The sequence below is a fragment of the Ciconia boyciana genome, chromosome 32, assembly GCF_034638445.1.
Source record: "Ciconia boyciana chromosome 32, ASM3463844v1, whole genome shotgun sequence".
NCBI classification, from domain to species: Eukaryota; Metazoa; Chordata; class Aves; order Ciconiiformes; family Ciconiidae; genus Ciconia; species Ciconia boyciana.
The window spans coordinates 89,097-106,066 of record NC_132965.1 but is presented as its reverse complement, the minus strand read 5'-3'; the positions used below and the strand labels follow the sequence as shown (position 1 = coordinate 106,066).

Below are 16,970 nucleotides of genomic sequence, written 5' to 3'. Positions count from 1 at the left end.
CACGGCGGGGAGGGGGAGGCGGGCAGCGACCCCTTCCGGGGCGCCCGCGCCGCGGCGGTGTCCAGGCCCCCCCCCGGCCCCGTCCGTGGCCGTTTCCAGCCCCCCCCTCCCCCCGCCCCTCTTCCCCGCGGCCGTTTCAAGTGTCGCGTGTGTCCCGTCCCGCCCCGGGCGGTTTCAAGGCCTCCCCCCGCCCCAGCGGGCCGTTTCCAGGCCCCTCCTCGCCTGGCCCCGCCCCCTCCCCGAGGCTCCGCCTCCCCGCGCGGCGTGACCTCATCAGGCGGCGCCCGGCTCCGCGCGACGCGTGCGGCGGCGATGGCGGCGGTGGCGGCGGCGCGGGCCCCCGCCGCGCCGCTGCTGGAGGCGCTGAGCGCGCTCCCGCCCTCCCGGCGCGCGCTCCCGGGGCTCGTGCGGGGGCTGCGGGACAGCGCGGGCACGCAGGTGCGGGGGGGAGGGGGGCACCGCGGCCGGGAACGGGACCCCCGCGGGCACCGGGACCCCCCTCCAGCGGCATCGGGGCCCCCCAACCCCCCCCCCGGGCAACGGGACCGCGCCCCAACGCCGGGATCGGGACCCCTCGGGCCCTGCCCCGCCCCCGCCCTGGGAGCCCCGCCCCCGCCCGGGACACCCCCCCCACCCCCGCCGCGCCGGGGCCGTGCCCGCCCGCCCTCCCGCCCGTTCGAACCCACGTGACCCCCGGTGACCTCTGACCCCCGCTACCCTGTCCCTCGTGACTCCCCGAACCCCCGCATGACCCCTGGGGATGCCCCGTGGCCCCGGACGCCCTCCTGACCCCTGACCCCGTGACCCCAGAGCGCCCAGGCCATCGGTGGCCTCGTCGGCGTCACCAGCGCCCGCCTCAGCTCCATGAAGACCCGGTGAGTGACGGCTGCTTCGGCCAATCGGGACGCGTGGTTCCTTTGCTGCCATCTTCCTCATTGGCTACTGTGCTGGGGGCGGGGCAAAAAGTGAGGCATGAGCCAATGAGACAGGAGTGCCAGCTCGTGCAGAGGGTGTGGCTAGCACATTAGCCAATGGGAGCATGCTTCCAAATTGCAGCTGCGTTGCCATTGGCTGGGTGTTTTTGTGGGGGTGGGGTAAGCCAATAAAAACAGGCGTTGTCTCTTGGGGGTGGGGCTGCAGGGGCAGGCAGCCAATCAGAAGGGGGATGGGTTACATGCTCCACCCTCACATGGATGTGTTTCTCATTGGTTGTTTTATTACGGGTGGGTGGGACTACATAGGCAGCCAATCAGAAGCCACCCCAGTGCCACACCCCCGGGTGGTGTATCTCATTGGCTTAGCGGTGCAGCCAGTCAGAGGGGGCGTGTCCTCCGTGTACCACACCTTCAACCTGCTACTTTCTATTGGCTCCCCAACACGCGGTGGGTGGCAGTAAGTGGGACCGCCCCCAATCAAGAGGGTGTTCCCGCCCTGGTGGGTGGAGCCATGCCGGCAGGCAGCCAATCAGGCCTTGCCTATCGCACCACGCCCTTGTTGTGCCGCTGCCCATTGGCTCCCCTGACACGAGGCGCTGCTGGGACTCGGGGCCACGGCAGCCAATGAGAAGCGGGGTCGTCGTGTGTCTGTGTGTCTCTGTGTGTGTGTGTCCCGCTGCACGGGGCCGGGCTCGCCATTGGCCGGCAGGGGCCGTGGGGGCGGGCCCTGCGTGCGGCAGCCAATGGCGTTGCAGGTTCGAGGGGCTGTGCCTGCTGTCGCTGCTGGTGAGCGAGAGCCCGACCGAGCCCTTCCAGCAGCACTGCCTGGGCTGGCTGCGCGGCCTGCAGCACCTCCTGCAGGTGGGGCCGGCCTGGGGGGTCCCTGGGGGCTGGGGGGCGTGGGGGTCCCTGGGGTGGTCCTAGGGGGCTGGGGTCCCTGGGGGTCCCGGGCGGGGGGGGCTGGGGGCCGTGGGAGGGTCCCTGGGGTGGCGTGGGGGGCCCTGGGGTGGTCCTAGGGGCTGGGGTCCCTGGGGGTCCCGGGCGGGGGGGCTGGGGGCCGTGGGAGGGTCCCTGGGGTGGCGTGGGGGGGCCCTGGGGTGGTCCTAGGGGGCTGGGGTCCCTGGGGGGTCCCGGGCGGGGGGGGCTGGGGGCCGTGGGAGGGTCCCTGGGGTGGCGTGGGGGGCCCTGGGGTGGTCCTAGGGGGCTGGGGTCCCTGGGGGTCCCGGGCGGGGGGGGCTGGGGGCCGTGGGAGGGTCCCTGGGGTGGCGTGGGGGGTCCCTGGGGTGGTCCTAGGGGGCTGGGGTCCCTGGGGGGGTTCGTTGAGGAGCTGTGGAGGTCCCTGGGGTGTCCCGGGGGGGGGGGTCCTATGGGGCTGAGGGGTCCCCGGCGCTCCCCGGGGGTTCTGGAGGGCAGCACTGCTTGGGCCGGGCCAGGGCCGGGCGCAGCGGGCGACCGGGCGCGCTGGGAGGGGGTCGGGGCCGTGCCGAGGAGGGGCTGCGCCGACATCCCCCCCACACCCCCCCCAGTCGCAGGACCCGGCCCCCACCATGGCGCTGGGGGTGGCCGTGCTCCACGACCTGCTGCTCTTCTCCTCCCAACTGCCCGAGCTGGCGCGGGACATCGGCACCAACCACATCCCCGGGCTGCTCACCTCCCTGCTGGCTCTCAAACCCGAGGTGGGGCCGGGGGGGGCCGCGGGGGGCCAGGCAGGGGCTGGGGGACGCGCACGGTGGCCGGGGATGATGGCACAAGGCCCGGGGGGGGGGTCCGAGGGGGTTGGGGAGGGTCACAGGGGATCCGGGGGGTTCAGAAGTGTCACAGAGGGGATGGAGGAGCCTTGGGGGCTCATGGGGGCACAAGGGGGGCTGGGGAGGGTCGCAGGGGCGGGGGGCACAGGCAGGGGTATGGGGGGGGGTGCCTTTTGGGGGGCTTGTGGAAGGAGGTGACCGTGGGGGCTGGGGGGCACACAGAGGGTTTTGGGGGGCACGTGGGTGGCTGAGGGGGGCTGTGGGGACATAAGGGTTTGGGAGGGAGGGCTCGGGGGCACATGGGGGATTTGGGGGGATACAGGGGACTTGGGGGGGGGCTCAGGGTCTGTGCCGGCCCCGCTCACCCCCCGCAGTGCGAGGTCTCTACGCTGGAGGGCATCAAGTCCTGCATGACCTTCTACCCCCGGGCCTGCGGCTCCATGCGGGTGAGGACCCCCGCCGGGGAGCTGGGGGGGTCCGTGCCTTCCCCCGCCCCAGGAGGGCGTGGCAGGGCAGGGCGCGCACTCTGTGTCATCGTCACCCCCCATCGTCTCGCGCAGGGAAAGCTGGCAGCGTATTTCCTGTCCCGCATCGACTCCGAGTCCCCGCAGCTGCAGCAGGTAGATGGGGCAGCTGGGGGGGACCGTGAAGTTTTTGGGGGGGGAGCTCCCGGCAGGTTGAAGGTGTGGGGCTGTTCTAGGGGGTCCAGGGTACGTTCTGGGGGCTGTGGCCAGTCTCAGGGGGTGCGGGGGGCAGTTGGGACTCCGTGGGAGGGGGGCTAGGGTAACACTTGACTGGGGGGTCTTAGGGAAACAGTGGGCACCCCAAGGGGCTCCTGAGGAGGATGGGGGGGCCGTAGGGAGGCCAGAAGAGCCCTGGGGTGGGTCTGGGGGGTCAGGGCATCTGCGGGGGGCTGGGGCAGCCCTGGGGGCTGTGGGCAGCCCTGGGGGGGCAAGGCAGTCACTGGGGGATCAGGGAGTGCTGCGGGGGCTGGGGCAGCCCCGGGGGTCTCGTAGGGGCTGGGGGTCCCTGGAGTGCAGGAACAGTCCTGGGAGGAACGCAGGGGACTGGGGTGGCTCTTGGGGGAGGGGGCAGGGATCCGGGGCAGCCCGGGGCGGGGGGGCAGGGCAGGGCTGTCAGTGGGGGAACTGGGGCATCTGGGGGCTGGGGCAGCCCGGGGGGCTCATGGGGGCTCACGGCAGCCCGAGGGGCAGGCGGGTGGGGGTCCTGACGCGTGCCCCCCCTCCCCCCCCGCCCAAGCTGGCCTGCGAGTGCTACGCGCTGCTGCCGGCCCTGGGCCGGGGCTTCTCGCAGGGGCTGCGGCACACGGAGTGCTGGAACCAGGAGGTGCAGGGGCTGCTGGCCACCCTGCACGGGCTGCTCGGGGCGCTCTTTGAGGGCAGCGAGACCGGTGGGTGGGGGCCGGGGCACGGAGAGACCCTCGGGAGGGGCTTGGGGGCTCTGGGGGCATGGCGAGACCCTGAGGGATGGTTTTGGGGGGGCTGGGGCGATGGACGGACCCTGAGGGGGCTCTGGAGCATGGAGAGAGTCTGAGGGGTGGGTTCGGGGGGGCTCTGGTGGCATGGAGAGACCCTGAGGGGTGGGTTTGGGGGGTATTTGGGCATGGACAGATCCTGAGGTGTGGTTTTAGGGATTTTGTAGGGACAGAGAGGCTCTCCGGTGGTTTCGGGGGTTCTGTGGCCGCAGAGAGACTAAGAGGTGGTTTTGGGGGTGCTGTGTGGATGTGGAGACCCTGAGGGGTGGTTTGGGGGACACTGGGGGGCTGCGAGGACCCTGAGAAATATTTTGGGGGGAACCTGGGGGCATGGAGAGACCCTCGGGTGGTTTCAGGGGGCTTTGGAGGGGTGAAGGAGCCTTGAGGGACGTTTGGGGGGACGTTGCGGTGACAGAGATTCTGATAGATGCCTCGGCTTGGCAATGCTGGCGGGATTGGAGGGGCCCTGAGGGATGTTTTGGGGGTCTCTGAAGGCCGAGGGATGGCGGGGGTCTCCTGGGGGTGCCCCGGCACTAATGCTGCCCCCCAGACCCACTGCCCTACGAGGGGCCGGGGGTGGAGATGCTGTTGCCGGCCCCCCAGGACGGGGACACCGGTTTCGTCCTCACCCTGCACAACCGCTTCTCGGGGCTGGCCCGCGTGCTCCAGCTCCTCCTCAGGTACCGGCCTCCCCACTCTCTCCCAGACCCCCCCTTTCCCGGCCCCCCAGCCGTGTCCCCTGGAGCCCCAGCTCCCCCTGACCGTTCTTCCCCGGCAGCAAGGACTTTGTGGCTCCCGTCACCGTCCCTGTCCAGGACGTTTTGGACCTCGTCTGCCGTGCCCTGAACATCACCAGCAAGAACATCGTGAGTGGGGCGGAGGAGGGTCCCCGAGCCCCTCCCCGGGGCAGCTGAGCCCCCGGCTGCGTCCTTGGTGCTGGGGGAGGCATTTGGGGCTGCAGAGGGGACGCCCCAGGTCCCAACCCTGCCCTGTGCCCCCCCCAGAACTGGTTTGGGGACGGTCCTCTGAAGATGCTGCTGCTGCCCTCGGTCCACCTGGACATGCTGGACGTGCTCTCCTCCCTCATCCTGGCGTGAGTCTGGGGGGCCGGGAGGGTTTGGGGGTGACTGGGGACGCTGGGGTTGTGCTAGGAGGGAACTGGGGGTGCTCGGGGGACATTGGGGGTGCGCTGGGAGAGAAGTGGGAAGGGAAGGGCTGTGCTGGGGGTAGGGGGGCTGCGCTGGGGTCTGGGGCTGCGCTGGGGGCACATGAGCTGTGCTGGAGGGCAGGGGGCTGTGCTGAGGGCCGGGGGCTGCGCTGGGGTCCGGGACCGTGCTGGGGGCAGAGGGGGCTGCACTGGGGGCAGGGGGCTGCGCTGGGGTCCGGGGCTGCGCTGGGGCACATGAGCTGTGCTGGAGGGCAGGGGGGCTGTGCTGGGGGCCGGGGGCTGCGCTGGGGTCCGGGGCCGTGCTGGGGGCAGAGGGGCTGCACTGGGGGCAGGGGGCTGCGCTGGGGTCCGGGGCTGCACTGGGGGACAGGGGGCTGCAGTGGGGGACGGGGGGGCCGTGCTGGGGTCCGGGGCCGTGCTGGGGGCACATGAGCTGTGCTGGGGGGCAGGGGAGGCCGTGCTGGGGGCCAGGGGGCTGCGCTGGGGTCCGGGACCGTGCTGGGGGCACGTGAGCTGTGCTGGGGGCCGTGGGGCTGCGCTGGGGTCCGGGACCGTGCTGGGGGCAGGGGGAGCTGCGCTGGGGGGCAGGGGGGCCATGCTGGGGTCCAGGGCCGTGCTGGGGTCCGGGACCGTGCTGGGGGCCGGGGCGCAGGCCTGACGCCGCCCCGCAGGTGTGGGGCGCGCCTGGTGCGCTGGGGCAGCGTCCTGGGCCGCCTCTTCCCGCAGGTGCTGAGCACCTGGAGCGGCGCCCGCGAGGCCGCGCTGCCAGGACAGGAGAAGCCCTTCAGGTGTGGGGGGACGGGCGGGGGGCTCCCCGCGGCAGGGCTGGGCCTGGGCGGGGGGCACCCCACGGGTCCCTGCGGTTCCCGGGGGCTCGGGGGCCCCTGCCTGGGTCTGTCTGTGATGTCCTGGGGCAGCCGGGGTGCAGGGGGAGGCTTGGGGTTCCTGGGGGTGCAGGGGAGGTGTGGGGTCCCTGGGGCAGCCGGGGGGCAGGGGAGGTGTGGGGGTCCCTTGGACAGCCGGCGGCACACGGGGAGGTGTGGGGGTCCCTGGGACAGCCGAGGGGGCAGGGGAGGTGTGGGGGTCCCTGGGGCAGCCAGGGGGCAGGGGGAGGTGTGGGGGTCCCTTGGACAGCCGGCGGCACACGGGGAGGTGTGGGGGTCCCTGGGACAGACGAGGGGGCAGGGGGAGGTGTGGGGGTCCGTGGGGCAGCCGGCGGCACACGGGGAGGTGTGGGGGTCCCCAGGCCCCCCCTGACGCCCCGCGCCCCCAGCGCGGTGCGCACCCGCCTGTACCAGGTGCTGGAGCTGTGGGTGGAGGTGGCGGGTGCTGCCTCGGGGGTGCTGCAGGGCCCCGGGGCCCCCAACGAGGTGCTGCTGGCCCACTTGCTCAGCGACATCACCCCCCCGGCCGAGGGCATCAAGGTGAGCCCCCCCGGGCCCCCATCCCGTCCCCCCACCTGCAGACCCCCGGTACCCCCTCTTCTCTCTCCTCCCCGCAGCTGAAGGCAGACCCCAAACCCAGCGCCCCGAAACGGCCGAAGCTGGGGGACGGGGGGGACGCCCCCACCCTGCACCGCAAGCTGGAGCCGGCGGCCAACAGCGATGTGTGCCGGGCCGCCCTGCGAGGTACGGGGGGGCCGGGACCCCCGCCCACGGGCACGGGGGGGGCTGCACCCCTCCCTCGGGGCCGCGGTGGGGCCTCGCTTGCCCCGTTGTGACCCCCTATTGCTGGTGGGGGGTCGGGGGAAAGGGGAGCCCCCCCAGTTGCCTTGTTGTGGCTCCCCAAGACCCCTGTTGGTGTTGTGGGGTGGGGGGCGTTGGGGGAAAGGGGGAAGCCCCCCCCGATCACCCTGTCGCTGACCCCCATGTCCCCCAGCGCTGCGTCGCGCCATCCTGGCGGGGGGGCCGCTGATCAAGGAGGAAACGCACCGGGTACGGGGGCGGGGTAGGGGGCTCCGCGGGGCCGGGGGGCGGTACCGGGGTTTTGGGGGGCAGGTGTGGTTCTCGGGGGGCGGGTGGGGACAACTGCAGGGAGGAGGCAGGGGTCTCGGTGGGAGCGGTAATGGGGTTTGGGGCGCGGGGAGTGGGTGTTTGTGGGGCTGGGGCAAGCGTGGGGGGGCGGGCAGGCGATGGGGGTCTCCACAGGGCCGGGGCAGCGGCGGCAGCAGGGGGGGTCGGGGGGACGCGCTGCGGGTCCCGCGGGGCTGGGGGCCTGCTCCCCCTCCCCTGACACCCCCCGTCCCCTCGCCAGCGGCTGCAGGAGCTGGTGGTGCCGCTGCTGCTGCGGCTGCCGCAGAGTGAGGCCCCCGGGCCCCCCGCCGGCCCCCCCGGCACCCCCTACGCCAGCCCCCCGTGCCGGGCCGCCCTCTACCAGCTGCTGCTGGCCCTGGTGCTGGCCCCCGCCCCCGCCGGGGCCCCCCTGCACTGCGCCCTGCGCGCCTTCGGCCAGGGCCAGCGCGACCCGGCCCTCCAGGTGAGGAGGCGGGGACCCCCCGGGGCCCCCCCGTCCTGGTCTGGGACCCCAGGGGCCCCCGTCCTCCCCAGGCGCCCCCCGTCCTCCCCGGGCCCCCCCAGCCCAGAGCTGGCACCCCCAGGGGGTCCCCGTCCCCCAGGGACCCTTGATTCCTCCTGGCCCCTCCCCCTCCTTGTCCCCCTGGGGTTTCCCTTTGCGACACTCGGGTCCCCCCGTTTCACAGCCGGGACCCCCAGCCGTTACCTGAGACCCATGTGGGTCACGACCCCCCCCGAGGACCCCCTGCCCCAGAGCTGGGACCCTTACTCCCCCGGGCCCCCTGTTTCACAGCCAGGACCCCCCAGGCACCCCTAAAAGCCCATGTCCTACAGCTGGGACACTCAGAGCCCCCTCACCCCACAGCCCCTCCCCATGGGACCCCCCAGTCGGGGAGCCGGGACCCAAGGGCCCCTCCATCCCCCAGGGACACCCCCATCCCATGGCGGGGACCCCCAAAGCCCCCCTCGCCCCCCCCGTCCCCAGTCTCCCCAGTAACCCCCGCTCCCCGTCCAGGTCTCCTCCGTCTGTGCCGAAGCCCTGGTGGTGGTGAACGCCCTGGCCCGGCCCTGGGTGCCCCCTGCACCCCCCACCGTCCCAGGGGCCCCCGGAGCCTCCCACCCCCCTTCCGCCCCTGCCGCCCCCGCCTTCCCGGGGGCACCCCGGCCGCCCCCCAACCCCCTGGGGCCCCCCGGCTGCCGCCGCTGGCCGAGGAGCCCCCGGGGAGGCCCCCCCCGGGCAGCCCCCCGCCGCCCCGGGGGGCGAGGAGGAGGGGGGCCCGGCGGGGCGCCGCCCCCGGCGCCCCGTCTTCGTGCACTACGACAAGGAGGAGCCCTCGGACGTGGAGATCTCCCTGGAGAGCGACTCGGACGACAGCGTGGTCATCGTCCCCAAGCGGGCGCGCCCCCTCGCCCCCCGCCCCAAGAGCGGGGGCCCCCGCCGCCGCCCTCGCCCCCGCCGGCGCCCCCCGAGCCCCCCGAGGAGCCGGGGCCGCCCCCGCCGCCGCCGCCGCCCCCGCCGCCCCGCCGCTGCCCCCGTCGTCCCCCCGGCCGCGCCCCCGGAGCTGCCGGGGATCCCCGGGGAGCCCGACCCGGCGGTGATCAACATCAACAGCAGCGAGGAGGAGGAGGAGGAAGAGGAAGAGGAGGAGGAGGAGGAGGAGGAAGAGGAGTTCGGGGAGGAAGAGTTCTTCGAGGAGGAGGAGGAGGAGGAAGAGGAGGAGGAGGAGGAGGAGGAGGAATTCGACGAGGAGGAAGAGCTGGGCGAGGAGGAGTACGAGGAGGATGAGGAGGAGTACGAGGAGGATGAAGGCCTCTCCGAGGAGGAGGAGGAGGAGGAGGAAGGGGGCGTCGAGGCGGGGCAGCCCCTGCCGGTGCCCGAGGAGCCCCCCCCGCCCCCGGGGGACACCGGCGCCCTGGTGATGGAGGTGGACGAAGGCCAGCCGCCCCCCCTGGCCGAGGAGGAGGAGGAGGAGGAGGATGAAGAGGAGGAGGAGGAGGAGGAGGGGACGACGACCAAGGCCCCCCAGGAGGCGGGGGAGGAAGAGGGGGAGCCCCCCCCGGGCATGCCCGAGCCTCCGCCCCCCCTCCTGGAGCCCCCTGAGGCGCCTCCCCCGCCCTGGATGCCGCCCACCCCCGCCACACCCCGAGCCCCCGGGGGGCAGCCCCGCCGGTGCCCCCAGCTGGAGGAGGAGCCCCTGCCCCCCGGACAAGGAGGAGGTACGGGGGCGGCTGGGGAGGAGGAGAAGGGGCGGTTTGGGGGCGGGGGAGGGTGGGGCCGTCTGGGGAAGAGGGGTCCGGTGCGGGGTCCCGGGGGCAGGGGCCGTTGGCCCCCTGACGCATGACCCCCGCAGGAGCTGGACGAGACGGCCACCATGCTGGCGGATTTCATCGACTGCCCCCGGACGACGACAAGGCCCCCGAAACCGCCCCGTGACACCCCCCCCCCCCAGGCGCCCCCGGGGCTGCTCCGCAACGCTCCCCCGCCCGGCACCGCCACAGCGGCGAGACGTGGAATAAACACGCCCCTCCCCCCCACCCTCCAAGCCCCGGCTCCGGCTCCGGCTCCGTGTGTGGGTAGGGGGGGTGGCGGCGGGGGTGGCGGCCTCGAACTACAACTCCCAGAGTGCCTCGCGGCTCTGGGCGCGCCGCCAGTGACCCGCTCAGGCGGCGCCGTGCGGGCGCGTTGCGAGTGACGCCAGCTCCGCGCGCCGGCGGCCGCCCGGGCCGGCGCCGCCATGAAGCCGCCGCTGCGGCCCCGCCTGGCCCCGGCGCGGTACGTGACGGGCCCGGGGGCGGCGGCCGAGCCGGAGCGGGCGCGGGCGGCCTGGTCGGTGCGGGAGAAGCGGGCGCTGCTGGCGGCGCTGCGGGCTCAGGCCGCCCTCGGCCTCCCCGAGCTGCAGCCGCGGCCGCTGCGGGAGCGCCTGCCCCGGCGGAGCGAGGCCGAGGTGGGGGCGGCGGGGACGTGGAGCGGGGGGAGGTCCCGGGACCTGGGGGAGATGGGGGGTGGAGTGGGGTCCCCGGACGCCCGGGAGCCCTGGGGAGGGGGTGACATGGGGTCCCCGGACACCTGCGTCCCGGGGGGTGTTATGTGGGGTCCCCGGTCGCTGGGGTCCCGGGGTAGGGGGTGGGGGTGGCATGGGGGTCTCCGGAGGGGGTGACATGCGGGTCCCGGGGTCCCAGGGCTGGGTGAGGGGGGTGCCCGGGGGGGTGACATGGGGGTCGCTGGGGTCCCCGGAGAGAGGTGACATGGGGGTCCCCGGTCGTCGGGGTCCCTGGGGAGGTGACATGGGGGTCGCCGGGGTCCCGGGGGGAGGGGGGTGACATGGGGGTCCCAGACGCCGCAGTCCCCCGTCGTTGGGCTCGCCGGGGGGAGCAGCGGCCGCGCAAGGGGGCCCGGGATCCTCTGGCCCCCGCCAAGCCCCACGGGTGGCCCCGCGTGTCCCCTCGGCCGCCGTGCCCCCCCCGGCCGGGCCCCCCAGTGGGAGCACAGACCCCGATCCCCCGACCCCCCAGATCCTCTCGTTCCTGTGCCGGCTGCGGGGCCGGGCGGCGCGGGAGGCCGTGCGCACCCAGTACTGGCACTGCCTGGAGCAGCAGCGCCGCTGCCGCGCCCGGGTCCCGGCCCCCATCGAGGTAACGGGGCTTCGCGGGTGGCGGGGGGTCCCTGCCCCGGGGGGCGGGGGGGCCGGGGCCCCGCGTCACCCCCCGTTCCCTCCCAGGTGTGGCTGGAGCTGGCCCAGACGCTGGCGGAGGGGCTGGAGGAGGCGACGGCGGCCGCCCTGTCACAGGTGAGGGGGTTTGGGGGGGGGTTCCCGAGGTGTGGGGGGGCCGAGGGCACAGTCCCCCTCTCCCTGGGCACCTCTCGGGGAGGGGGTGACGCACCCCATCCCCGCGGTGTTCCCTCCAGGTCCTCACCGTCGCGGCCACCGAGCCCCTGAGCCTCCTCCACTCCGTCCCCCCGCGCCCCGCGGGCACCGCGGCACCGCCGGATCGGGGGGGGTCGGCACCGGCGGACCCCGCAGCCCCCCCGTCGTCGTCCCCCCAATCCCGCGCCCCCGGGGGCTTCACCGTCGACTTCCAGCGGGTCTACGAGTACCTGGCGCGGCTCTGCCGGGGCGGGAAGGGGCCCGCGCTCCCCCCCGCCGGTGAGGGGGGGTCCCCGATGTCGGGGGGATCTGGGGCCCCCTTGCTGGTCCGGGGAGGGGATTTGGGGAGCCGGGGGGAGGGGTGTCTGTCCCTCGCTGGGGGTTGTCCCATATTGGGGGGTGTCGATCCCAAACCGGGGGGAGGGGGGCAGCTGGGGACGGCATCGCCGCTGCCCCCCCTCCCCCCCGTGGGGCTGGGGCTCCCCCGGCAGGGCGTGGGGCGGGCAGGGGGTCCTGACACCGTGTGTGTCTCCCCAGAGTCGGCGGTGGTGCTGGCGCTGCTGGCCTCCCTCCCCCAGGAGCTGGGTGCCCTTGACCGCGCCGCCCTGCACAGCCACCTCCGGGGCGTCTACGGCACCCTGACAGCCCCCGCCCCCCGAGACGGACCCCCCGACCCCGACACGGCCCCCGGCGGCCCCCAGCCCCCCGTACCACCCCGGCCCCCGGAACCCCCGCGTCCGGCTGGAGGGGGGTCGGCCTCTGCCCCCTCAACCTCTTCCTGGTCCCACTGCGGCTCCTGGCCCGAGCGGAGCCCTCGGGGTGAGCCGGGCCCCCTGCTGGGGGTGCCCCCAGGGCGGGGCTGGGGGGGCGGGCGGGGAATAAACAGCCCGATTTGTCTCAAACCCGGAGTTTTCGGAGTCGTTTGGAAAGTGGAAAAAAGGGGGGGGGAAATCACCGTTTTTGGGGTTGCAGTGAGGAGCTGCCCCCACTAGTCCCCTGGGACCCCCCCTGTGAGGCACTGAGGTGGACTGGGAGGCACTGGGAAAGGTCTGGGAGGCCTTAGGAGGGGACTGGGAAGCCTTAGGAGGGGACTGGGAGGCACTGGGAAAGGTCTGGGAGGCCTTAGGAGGGGACTGGGAAGCCTTAGGAGGGGACTGGGAGGCACTGGGAAAGGTCTGGGAGGCCTTAGGAGGGGACTGGGAAGCCTTAGGAGGGGACTGGGAGGCACTGGGAAAGGTCTGGGAGGCCTTAGGAGGGGACTGGGAAGCCTTAGGAGGGGACTGGGAGGCACTGGGAAAGGTCTGGGAGGCCTTAGGAGGGGACTGGGAAGCCTTAGGAGGGGACTGGGAGGCACTGGGAAAGGTCTGGGAGGCCTTAGGAGGGGACTGGGAGGCACTGGGAAAGGTCTGGGAGGCCTTAGGAGGGGACTGGGAGGCACTGGGAAAGGTCTGGGAGGCCTTAGGAGGGGACTGGGAAGCTTTAGGAGGGGACTGGGAGGCACTGGAGGGGACTGGGGAGAGCATAGTGCTGGTAAAGGCTGGGGGAAGTCTCTCAGGGTCTGCGCATGCGCCGCAGCCACCGCCCACAGCGCATGCGCAGCCCCCTTTCCCCTTAATTCCCTCCCGCGCATGTGCAGAGCTGCTGTGTACGGCGGCCGGGCAGGGACAGGCCGAGCCAAGATGGCGGCGGCGGCGGCCGGCGCCTCTTCCTCCGCGGCGGGGAGCAACGGGGCCGGCGGGATGGAGGTGGACGTGGCAGGTACCATCCGCGGGGCCGCCCCGGCACACCGGACCAGCGTCACCGCCCCGGGGCTGCAGGGCCGCACCGGGACCGCCCCGACCGGCCGGTCCCTACCCCGAGCCCCGCTGCCTTCCGCCTGACCCCGCCCCCGCGCCTTATTCCCCGCCCACATTTCCTGGGGACACGCCCCTGGCCCTTTGCCCCGCCCACACCCCCGGGGGCCCACCCCCGGGGGCCCGCCACCGGGCCTTTACCCCACCCAGGGACCCGCCACTGGGGCGTTACCCCGCCCACAACCCCCGGAGACCCGCCCATGCCCTGTGACCACATCTCAGGCCATTGCTCCGCCCCCCGTTCCTCATGGCCACGCCCCCACACCAGGTCGTGCACTGTGGATCCGCCCACACACCCCTGGGCCCCGCCCCTGCCGGCAGCCCTGCCCCCAGCCGGCAGCCCTGCCCCCAGCCCCGCCCCCAGCCGGCAGCCCCGCCCCCAGCCGGCAGCCCCGCCCCCAGCCGGCAGCCCTGCCCCCGGCCGGCAGCCCTGCCCCCAGCCCCGCCCCCGGCCGGCAGCCCTGCCCCCAGCCGGCAGCCCCAACCCCGGCCGGCAGCCCCGCCCCCAGCCGGCAGCCCTGCCCCCAGCCGGCAGCCCTGCCCCCAGCTGGCAGCCCTGCCCCCGGCCGGCAGCCCTGCCCCCAGCCGGCAGCCCTGCCCCCGGCCGCCAGCCCTGCCCCCAGCTGGCAGCCCCGCCCCTGCCGGCAGCCCCGCCCCTGCCGGCAGCCTGCTCACGGGCCCCCCGCCGCCGCCCCCCCGGTGATGGCCGGGGGTGACGGGCAGCGTCTCGGTGGCCCTGCACCCCCTCGTCATCCTCAACATCTCCGACCACTGGATCCGCATGCGCTCGCAGGAGGGGCGCCCTGGACAAGGTACCCGCGGCCCCCGCGGCTCCCACTGCTCTCCAGGGCCCCCCCAGAGCCCCCCGGGGTCCCCACAGCCCCTCTGCATCTCCCAGAACCCCCACAGCCCCCCGAGGCACTCCATAGCCCCCCCGCAGTCCCCTGGAGGCTTCCGTGGTCCCCCAGGGTCCCCCACAGCCTCCTGGGGCCCTCTGTAGCCCCCCCCCAGCCCCCCGGAGGCTTCCAGGGTCCCCCACAGCCCCCTGGGGCCCTCCGTAGCCCCTCTGCGGCCTCTCTGGAGTCCCCCAGAGTCCCCCACGGCCCCTGCCTTGGCCCCCGTGTCCCCAGGGGGAGTCTCCACATGGCCCCCACAGCCCCCGGCCTGGTCCCAGCTGGCACCCGGAGCTGGTTGAGGGTCCCCTCCCCCCCCGCACAAGGCTGAGGCTGGTGCCAGGTGGGGTGGGGTGGGGGCTGTTGGCGGTACCCCCAAGCCCCGGTGACGGTCCCCGTGTCCCGTCCCCCTCGTCCCCGCAGTGATCGGGGCCCTCATCGGGCGGCAGGAGGGCCGCAACATCGAGGTGATGAATTCCTTCGAGCTGCTCTCGCACGCGGTGGATGGGCACGTCCTCATCGACAAGGAGTACTACTACACCAAGGAGGAGCAGTGTGAGGGGGCAGGGGTCCGGGGGGCCCTGAGCTGCCCTGGGGGTCCTGGGGGCGGGGTCCTGGGCTTTCCCGGGAGATCCTGGGGGTCCTGGGGGTTCTTGGGCTGTCCTGAGGGGAGGTCCTGGGCTTTCCCGGGAGATCCTGGGGGTCCTGGGGGTCCTTGGGCTGTCCTGAGGGGGAGGTCCTGGGCTGTCCCGGGAGATCCTGGGGGTGCTGGGCTGCCCTGGGGGGGTCCCGGGGACAAGCGTGGGCTGCCTTTGAGGGGATGTCTTGGAAAAGGGGTGGTGGGGCCTGTCGGGGGAGGGGATAGAGGTGGTGTCTGGTCAGTGCCCTGGGAGGGTCTGTGGGGTGTCCCCCCCTGCCTCCAGATTGGGGGTGGGTGGTGATGGCCCCCTCGTCCCTCCCCAGTCAAGCAAGTGTTCAAGGAGCTGGAGTTCCTGGGCTGGTACACGACCGGGGGCCCCCCCGACCCCTCCGACATCCACGTCCACAAGCAGGCGAGTGGCAGTGGGGGGGGTCGGGGGTGGCAGAATGGGGAGGGAGGGGTGTGCACCCCATCCTGACAGCCCCCCCATGCTCCAGGTCTGTGAGATCATCGAGAGCCCTCTCTTTCTCAAGCTGAACCCCATGACGAAGCACACGGACGTGAGTCGGGGAGGGGTCCCAGCATATGGGGGGGACCCCTCAGGACCTCCCCAGTGTGAGTCTGGGCCCCCCAAAACACATCTCTTTGCCCGCCCCCCCCCAGCTTCCTGTCAGCGTCTTTGAGTCCGTCATTGACATCATCAACGGGGAGGTAGGTCAGTGGGGGGAATGGGGCTGGGGGTTCCTGGGGGGCGGGGGGGGCCTCTTGCCTGGGGCCATGGGGGAGGCTGGGGGGACCCCAGGGGTGCCACGGGGCAGGGGGGGAGGGGTCCAGGAGCTTGTTTAGGGTCCTGGGGAGGGCCGAGGGGTTGGGGGCTTCAGGGGTGCGGGGGAGGTTACGCAGGTTGGGGGGCTCCAAGAGTGCCATGGGGGGTCTAGGAGGTGTATCGGGGCTGGGGAAGGGTCTGCGGGGGGGGGGGGGGTCACTCGGGGGGGTCTGGGGTGGTTGGTTGAGGCCATAGGGATTCTGGGTGGGCGGGGGAGGTTGGGGGGACCATGGGGCTGTCACCCCTCCCGTGTCCCCCCCCAGGCCACGATGCTGTTTGCGGAGCTGACCTACACCCTGGCCACCGAGGAGGCCGAGCGCATCGGGGTCGACCACGTGGCCCGAATGACGGCGACCGGCAGCGGGGAGAACTCCACGGGTGGGGGACAGGGACGGGGCGGGGAGGGGACAACGCAGGATGGGGACGGGTCCCAGGGCTGGGACGGGGGGGGGCGGGGGGCACAGGGAAGAGGCGGGGGGACATGGGGACAGGGCACCGGAGAAGGGACACGGGGACAGGAGCCACAGGGACACAGCTCTTGGGCTGACCGGAGGGGCTGGAGGGGACACGGGGGACATGCGGCCGTACCCCCGCAGTGGCCGAGCACCTCATCGCCCAGCACAGCGCCATCAAGATGCTGCACAGCCGGGTCAAGCTGATCCTGGAGTACGTGCGAGCTTCTGAGGCCGGTGAGTTGGGGACAGGGCTGCGTCCCCCCTGCCCTGGGAACAGGGACAGGGCTGTCCCCACTGTCCCCAGGCTTTCCCCGCTCTCCTGGAGCGGGGCTGGGGCAGGTTTGTCCCTGGGGTGTCCCCAAGGGAGAAGGGCTGTCCCCTGGGCCCAAGAGGGGATCCGGGAGGTCCCCGGGGCTGTCCTCAAGGGACCCAGCTGTCCCCCGGGTCCCCAAGGCTGACGCGGTCCCTGCAGGCGAGGTGCCCTTCAACCACGAGATCCTGCGCGAAGCCTATGCCCTGTGCCACTGCCTGCCCGTCCTCAGCACCGACAAGTTCAAGACCGACTTCTACGACGTGAGTGATGGCTGGGGGGGTCGGGGGGTCCCCAGGCCCCTCGGGGGAGGCGGCGGTCAGGTCCCCATGTCCCTCTCGGAGCACAGCTGTCTCCTCTGCCACCGGCGCTCCTGGTGGCCCCTGGGCTGCTGCAGCGCAGAGGGAACGGATGCAATTTGGGGGGGGCAGCAGTGCAGTAACCCCCCGATCTGCCCCCCCCCCCAGCAATGCAACGACGTGGGGCTGATGGCCTACCTGGGCACCATCACCAAGACCTGCAACACCATGAACCAGTTCGTCAACAAGTTCAACATCCTCTACGACCGGCAGGGCATCGGCCGACGCATGCGGGGGCTCTTCTTCTAGAGCTCCCCCATGCTGGCACTGTGTGTGTGTGTGTGTCCCCTTCCTGGCCCCCCCCCAATAAATCAGCTCGAGGATGGGAATTGCAGCTCCGGCCTTGTTTGATGTTCTGGGCGAGCCGGGCCTGGCGGGCAGCGTGGCCCCAGGGGTAGGGAAGAGGCCGG

General features: G+C 73.6%; 3 protein-coding genes across 3 annotated transcripts; all 3 read left to right on the top strand.

The window, feature by feature from the left end:
• Positions 1-264: 264 nt before the first annotated feature.
• Positions 265-9,520, top strand: PELP1 (proline, glutamate and leucine rich protein 1; the record flags this gene model as incomplete). The annotated part of the gene is given in 19 exon segments (XM_072848588.1): positions 265-438; positions 811-875; positions 1,691-1,796; positions 2,462-2,611; positions 3,058-3,129; positions 3,244-3,303; positions 3,944-4,094; positions 4,729-4,858; positions 4,957-5,044; positions 5,183-5,271; positions 6,018-6,134; positions 6,620-6,770; positions 6,848-6,974; positions 7,225-7,280; positions 7,600-7,821; positions 8,374-8,469; positions 8,504-8,752; positions 8,755-8,877; positions 8,879-9,520. Coding segments are annotated over 19 exon segments (2,820 nt in total), but the record flags the coding sequence as incomplete, so codon positions are not given.
• Positions 9,521-10,041: 521 nt separating this feature from the next.
• On the top strand, positions 10,042-12,216 carry SNAPC2 (small nuclear RNA activating complex polypeptide 2). Its single transcript, XM_072848587.1, has 5 exons — positions 10,042-10,303; positions 10,872-10,991; positions 11,078-11,146; positions 11,266-11,503; positions 11,762-12,216. The coding sequence occupies exons 1-5, from the start codon at positions 10,094-10,096 to the stop codon at positions 12,214-12,216; spliced, it is 1,092 nt and encodes a 363-aa protein (XP_072704688.1). The 5' UTR covers positions 10,042-10,093.
• On the top strand, positions 11,913-16,914 carry COPS6 (COP9 signalosome subunit 6). Its single transcript, XM_072848646.1, has 11 exons — positions 11,913-12,043; positions 12,861-13,020; positions 13,787-13,889; positions 14,394-14,525; positions 14,934-15,022; positions 15,108-15,170; positions 15,274-15,321; positions 15,700-15,814; positions 16,033-16,125; positions 16,364-16,464; positions 16,669-16,914. Exons 2-11 carry the CDS (start codon positions 12,904-12,906, stop codon positions 16,807-16,809), a joined length of 1,002 nt encoding a protein of 333 aa, XP_072704747.1. The 5' UTR covers positions 11,913-12,043; positions 12,861-12,903; the 3' UTR covers positions 16,810-16,914.
• Positions 16,915-16,970: the final 56 nt, after the last annotated feature.